General features: G+C 49.3%; 1 protein-coding gene across 1 annotated transcript in view; it reads left to right on the top strand.

The window, feature by feature from the left end:
- The window catches only part of B4GALNT3 (beta-1,4-N-acetyl-galactosaminyl transferase 3), a 105,165-nt gene that overhangs the window by 4,176 nt on the left and 94,275 nt on the right, over positions 1–6,714 (top strand). Inside the window, exons 2-3 of the mRNA XM_014539402.1 lie at positions 2,554–2,738; positions 2,777–2,938. Of these exons, the coding sequence (XP_014394888.1) occupies positions 2,554–2,738; positions 2,777–2,938 (347 nt within the window). The remainder of the gene's footprint in view (positions 1–2,553; positions 2,739–2,776; positions 2,939–6,714) is intronic.

Below are 6,714 nucleotides of genomic sequence, written 5' to 3'. Positions count from 1 at the left end.
CCTAACCTTTGGAATAGAATGGATAGGATTAAAATCAACTGGTATAAATACAGATGTAACAGAAGAATAAAAAAAAGAAGAACCTCGCTACACTGATCAACTGAAAAAAAAAAAAAAAAAAAAAAGAACCTGGTTCAGCAGCAAAGAACCCGTCATCTCTGATATCGATTTAGATAGAAAAAGAACAGAAACAATTCATGACCAAAAAGAAGCTGAAGTCTGCAAGGCTCAGGGGAGCCAAGTTTCCTAAGGGCAGAGAGAACCCCTTGGCTTGGCTCCCTAGGAAAGTGATGGTGAACCTTTTGAGCTCGGCGTGTCAGCATTTTGCAAAACCCTAACTTAACTCTGGTGCCGTGTCACATATAGAAATTTTTTGATATTTGCAACCATAGTAAAACAAAGACTTATATTTTTGATATTTATTTTATATATTTAAATGCCATTTAACAAAGAAAAATCAACCAAAAAAATGAGTTCGTGTGTCACCTCTGGCACACGTGTCATAGGTTCGCCATCACTGGCCTAGATGTTATCTCTAGGGAGGAAAGGTCAGGGGGTCCAAACTGCATGACCAGCAACATGCTAGTAGGGGAAGAAAAATTACCTGGGGATGAGGTCCCACCCGACAATTGATGGTCCATTGCTAGGTACCTGGGGCTTTCCACTCTGGTGACCTCTGTACCTGGCCCACTGTCCTTGCTCTGCTCATGTATAACTGCCTACAACATATGGATGTGTAAGATAATTTTATAAGGACTACTTGGTAAGTGGCTCAGTTGGTTAGAGTGTCATCCCATGCACCAAAGATTGTGGGTTCAATTCCCAGTCAGGGCACATACTAGTACCTAGGTTGCAGGTTTGATCTCCGGTCACTCAGCATATCCTCGGGTGAGGATTAAAATAAAGAAGAAGAAGAAAAAGGAAAGACTATCTGGTAGTAGTGGAGAGGATGGCTGGGGTGGGGGAGGGAGCCTGGAGTTCAGGGAGCTAGTTGAGGAAAAATTACAATAGTCCAGTGTAGACAATTGGACTATTGAACATCCAACTAAGGCGGTAGCAGAGAGAAGGGAAAACAGAGCACTATATTCTGTGAACTTGTCTTGAAACAGTATTTGCATGTTATTAATTTGATTTTAAAATATCTGGAACACTTTTGTACCTCCACTTTCTCCATGGTCTGCTGATCCTTTTCCGCAGGAGTAATAGAGGAAAATGAAACTGCATTATTATCTGCTGAATGGCCTGAGGCAATTCACTCTGCTCCTCGGATCTTAATGATCTCATTTAAATTAGATAATGTTTTACCTGCCTGAAGGCAGAGAACTAGACTACTACAGAATGTCTTGATGAACTTTTGGACTTGAGTGAGTTTCTTCTTCTTTCTTTTTAAAAAGATTTTAATATATCTTTTTATTGATTTTAGAGAGGAAGGGAGGAGGAGAGAGAAACATCAATGATGAGAGAGAATCATTGATTGGCTGCCTCCAGGCATGTGCCCTTGACAGAACCGAACCTGGAACCCTTCAGCCCAGAGGCCCATGCTCTATCCACTAAACCAGTGGTTCTCAACCTTGGCTGCACATTAGAATCACCTGGGAATCTTTTTAAAATCCTGATTTCTGGGCCTCATCCTCCGGAAATTCTGTTTCTTTGTTATGGGGTGGGGGCCAGAAATCAGGATTTTAAAAAGATTCCCAGGTGATTCTAATGTGCAGCCAAGGTTGAGAACCACTGCACTAAACCAAACCAGCTAGGGCTATTTTTAATTATTTTTCAGAACCCTCCACCATCTACTCTTCCCCAACAGCTATTTCATCATGGTCTGGGAAAAGTTACGTGGGGTTCTCTCTGGGGCCATATAACTTCCCAGTGCCTCCTAGAGTTGTGGTTGAGGCTGGGAAGGAAGCCTCTTCAAATCTGAGCCGGAAGAGGAAATTATGGCTGAATTAAGTGACCATTGCATCCCAATTAACATTATGTCTACTCTTATTACCTAAAGTAGGGAGTAGGGTCGGTGTAGGCCACGAAAGGCCCTGGAGCCAAAATCTCAGGCGTCACCCCAACACGAGTCCCCACCAGCATCTGGCATCTACCCAGCTTCACTTCTGCTTGGGGAGCAACACCATCCAGCGCCAGGGAGGTATCTGTTTCCCTCAGTCATGCCCAGTCCCGATCGTAACTCGCCCCACCTACACCCCACCCAACTCTAGTCGGCAGGGGCGCCAGTCACAAGCCCCTGGACACACCTCCTGTTGCCTCTGGAAAGCCAGAGGGACTCTTTCCCTTTCCCAGGGCTCCTCGGGGGCGGGGCCCACCTGTGCCCTGGGGGCGGGGCCTGAGCGGGGGCGGGACAGGTGGGTGAGTAGCTGCGGCCGGAGAAAAAGCCGGAGCGGGAGGGGGAGAGAGGAGAGGAGGGTTGGCGCGCACCTAGGGAACCTCCGGGTGGGCAGTGTGTGCGAGCCGGGGAGCGAGCGGGTAGGGAGGGAGGCAGCGCGCCTGCGACGGGAGAGGCGTGGAGAGGAGAGCCGGGCGCGGAGGACACTCAGGGAGGAGGAGCGGCTCCTGGAGGGAGCTGGCGCGCCTCGCCGCGCTGCTCCTGCTGCTCCTGCGCTCCGTCAAGCTGCTGCGGCGGCGCTTCCGGCTGCTGCTAGTGCTCGCCGTGGTGTCCGTGGGGCTCTGGACTCTTTATTTGGAACTGGTGGCGTCGGCCCAGGTCGGCGGGAACCCCCTGAACCGGAGTAAGTAGCATCGGGCAGGGGCGGGAGAGGACGCGGAGGTGGGAAGGGGGCGCTGCTCCTGCTGCTCCTGCGCTCCGTCAAGCTGCTGCGGCGGCGCTTCCGGCTGCTGCTAGTGCTCGCCGTGGTGTCCGTGGGGCTCTGGACTCTTTATTTGGAACTGGTGGCGTCGGCCCAGGTCGGCGGGAACCCCCTGAACCGGAGTAAGTAGCATCGGGCAGGGGCGGGAGAGGACGCGGAGGTGGGAAGGGGTAGTTCCGCTGGCTCCAGCCCTGGGGAGACCCGCCTCATCCTCAGACCCGGTTTTGAACTCGTTTTCGCCTCCAGGTGCTCGGCGCCGCCCCGCTGCCTACTCGGGGAGGGAGAGCCGAGCCCGGGCCTGGCCGCCGGGCTACATAAGGTCGGGGCATCCTCGAGGCTGTTTGCTTCTTCCATCCTAGGGCGACGGTACGAGAGGCTCCCGCCCGCCCGGTAGAAATGCTGGCTGAGACTTGGGGTGCTTCCAGCGGCGCCGGGCTTGCAGTTCCCCAGAAGGAGACACGGGCGGTCCGCGCGCGGGCTGTAGATTTGTGTCTGGGATGCCCTCGGCCGTCCTCCCCAAGGCCGCGCGCTCTAATCTGCGCGGCCCAAACTTTGCTCGCCGCCTTCTCTAGGGCTCTCTCCATTTCGCCTCCTGGTGCGTTTCCTGCGGTTCTTTATTTTAACAATGCCTCTTAGACCTGCCTCTCCTTCCCCCTTCCCATATGCCAAGCCACTCCTCCTAGCTCCTTCCTCTGCCTCCTAGTCTCCCACCTTCTCATTGAGCCGTCCCCTCCCCTAGCCATGGCCATCCCTGCAGCTGGGTATTTGAAACGAAGCCCTCCTTGGGAACTCTGCCCAATTTATCAAACTCCTCAGACCTTGCTCAAGGAAACAATGGGCAGCACGATAGTTCAATTAAAGCCTTTTAACTTACCCGAAGCTACTTTTTCTGTGCCTCAGTTTCCTTCTAGGACAATGGAGGGGAAATGGTCTCTCTTTTTACAATAGACTTGGTTATCTGAGGGGACTTTCAATTTTCTATTGCTGCAACTAACAAGTAAAACTCTGAAAGTGTCAGGGATTGTAAAAGGTCAGCGTAATAGCTGGAAGGAGTGGAGAGACTCCGGAATCCACCAGGTTCCCTTCCAAGGCACAGGGGCAGAGGTGCAGAGTTCTAGCACATTTCTCCATCACTGCGCTTTCCCCTCTCAGGAACTGAAGGAGTGCCTGATGAAATTACTGGTGAGAAGATTCTCTGACAGGTCCTTGCGTCAGCTTCTTTGCCCAGCGTTGGGTGTGGTGCTTTGTCTTCTGTAGCCAAAAGAAGAAATCACTAGCTCAGTAATTGGGCTGGTTCAGGGTAGAAATGTTTATGGTGAAACCGCTCACTGTATGGCAGCTGAAATAATTCTGGTTGTGAGTTGGGAGACAGGTTCCAGTTCTGGTTTTGTCACTAACTAGTTGGGGAATCAGGGGAAAAAGGGCAGCTTCTCAGGTAGAGGGAGGAAGTTGGACCCAGTGACCTCCAAGGTTTCTTTCAGCCTGGTTATTGGGGTTATGTGATCTCCCCTTCTTGATTATTTCCAGGCCAGAGAGCTCAACACATCTTGAGGAAGGCAGTTCCACAGCTCTAAGAGGAGAGTGCTTCCTTCTGGTGACCCAAACCTGCCTTCCCATCGCCAGTTCTTCCCTCCCCGGAGCCTTGTTTTCCCCTCTAATAGACAGTGAATCTACCCTCCCATACCCTTCATAGTGCCAAGTGCATGAGCCCAGCTGGAGTGAGTGCAGGTGGGAGGCCCTGGGAGGGATCTTCCTTCTTTTCTCCCTGGGACAGGACACCTCTTCTCAGTTTTATTAATGTGATGGCCAGTGGGATCCTCTGCACAGTTAAAAACAGAGGAAGGCAGTTATTTCATGACCCTGAAATCAGTGACCTCCCTTCTTCCTCCCCCTCCTCCAGCACATACTTTTGCCTCAAATGTGCTTTCTCCTCAGAGGCCAGAAGCAGTTGCCATCATCAGAATCTCACACTCTATCTCCTGTTGGCTGTCGCATCCTCAGCTATCGATTCTTGGGTCTGTCTGGTTTCCCTTCTAGTTGAATCTTAACTCTGACTGGGTCTCCTTATTCCTTGTTTCCTTTTCCAAACTGACTCTTCTCCAGAAAAATGTTCCCAGCTTCCTATTCCAGAATTGGCTTTCTGTTTCCTTAACCACCATTTAAAAAAAAAAAAAATCCTCACTTGAGATATTTTTTCCATTGATTTTTAGAGAGAGTGGAAGGGAGGTAGGAGGAGGGGAGAGAGAAAAACAACAACAACATTGGTGTGAGAGAGACACATCGATTGGTTGCCTCCCCCCGCACCCCCCCCCCCAAAACTGGGGCTGGGGATTGAACCTGCAACTGAGGCACATGTATGCCCTTGATGGGGACCCTTTGGTTCCTGGGCCGATGCTCTAACCACTGAGCATTCTGCCAGGGCTCCTTAACCATCATTTTTAAAGAGAGTCCAAGCCTGGACACTGATGGATCACTTAGGACCCTGAAACCCATCTGCTCTACAGGGTGGCTTTTCACCCTGGCCATCCCATTGTGTTCTACTTTTTTCTTTTGGAATGAGATTTAGACAGTGACTGTGGTTTCTGGCTCCTTGTCTTCCATCCTCTTTTGTTTGTAAGAAGCCCAGACATCTTGTATCAAAGTCTTCTCCTTATAGGTCTTACTCCCAGCTCAGAGCTATTCATCTGAAGGGAAAGCAGGGGCTGGGGCAGGGGTGGGGGGTGGGGAGGGTGGTGAGAATTAGGAAGTAGAGAGGTAGGAAGGGGTGGCTAGCATTCCCTCCTCTAGACCCTGGCCAATCCACAGCAACCAGGGTAGTAAAATGTCCCTTCCCAGGACTATACCCGTGGCCTTGACCACAGCAACTGGAGTCCCATTTGGCTCTGCTCCTCAACAAGCCACCCTGCCTCCTCCCTCTAGCAGTACCTCCCTGCCAGCTCACTCCACCACCAGCTTTTCTGTCATCTGTAAGGCCACCCTTCATTAAAGAACCTTTCATTTGCCTGTCCCTGTGTGACTGGTACATCAGTCTGGTGCTGGGAGAAGTATATGGAGAGACGGCAGTCACAAACCCTAGGGTGGTAAAGTAATGACAGGGGAGCAGGCTTCCTGCTTCATCTTTATGGAAATAGCTCAGTAGTTTAAGATATGGATGATGTGCAATTTCAGTTCCACATGTAAAAAAAGATACAACCACAATTGGAGTAACTTCAGAGAAAAGCAACCAAAATCATTAACGGATAGAAAAATGGGTCCCTTGGACAAAATAATTAGAGCTGTTCACTCACTCATTTAAACAAATATTTATTTAGCACATACTTTGAGCAAGGCATTGTACTATATCACTTAGATATAATAATAACTAAGGTTATGGTTTCTGCGCTCTCAATAGCTTTCTCTAGTAGTTTGGGTGCACATATAAAAATAATTACAATATGAAACAGTCATTAAGTTTTACAAGTGTAGACTCTAGATCAGCGGTTCTCAACCTGTGGGTCGCGACTCCTTTGGGGGTCGAACGACCCTTTCACAGGGGTTGCCTAAGACCATCGGAAAACACATATATAATTACACATTGTTTTTGTGATTAATCACTATGCTTTAATTATGTTCAATTTGTAACAATGAAATTGGGGGTCACCACAACATGAGGAACTGTATTAAAGGCTCGCGGCATTAGGAAGGTTGAGCACCACTGCTCTAGATGTTGCTGTGACACTTCTGGTAATGGAACACAGCTCTTTCAATTAATTTCATGGAAATGGTGACATTTCAGGAGATATTGAGGAGTTTGTAAGGTTTTTTTGTTTTTTTTAAAAAAATGTATTTTATTGAGTTTTTACAGAGAGGAGGGGAGAGGGAGAGAGATAGAGAGTTAGAAATATCGATGAGAGAGAAA

Source organism: Myotis brandtii, unplaced genomic scaffold (genome assembly GCF_000412655.1).
Source record: "Myotis brandtii unplaced genomic scaffold, ASM41265v1 scaffold216, whole genome shotgun sequence".
Lineage (NCBI taxonomy): Eukaryota > Metazoa > Chordata > Mammalia > Chiroptera > Vespertilionidae > Myotis > Myotis brandtii.
Note: the sequence above shows the minus strand (reverse complement) of the source record. Positions and strands in the feature narration are given on the sequence as shown.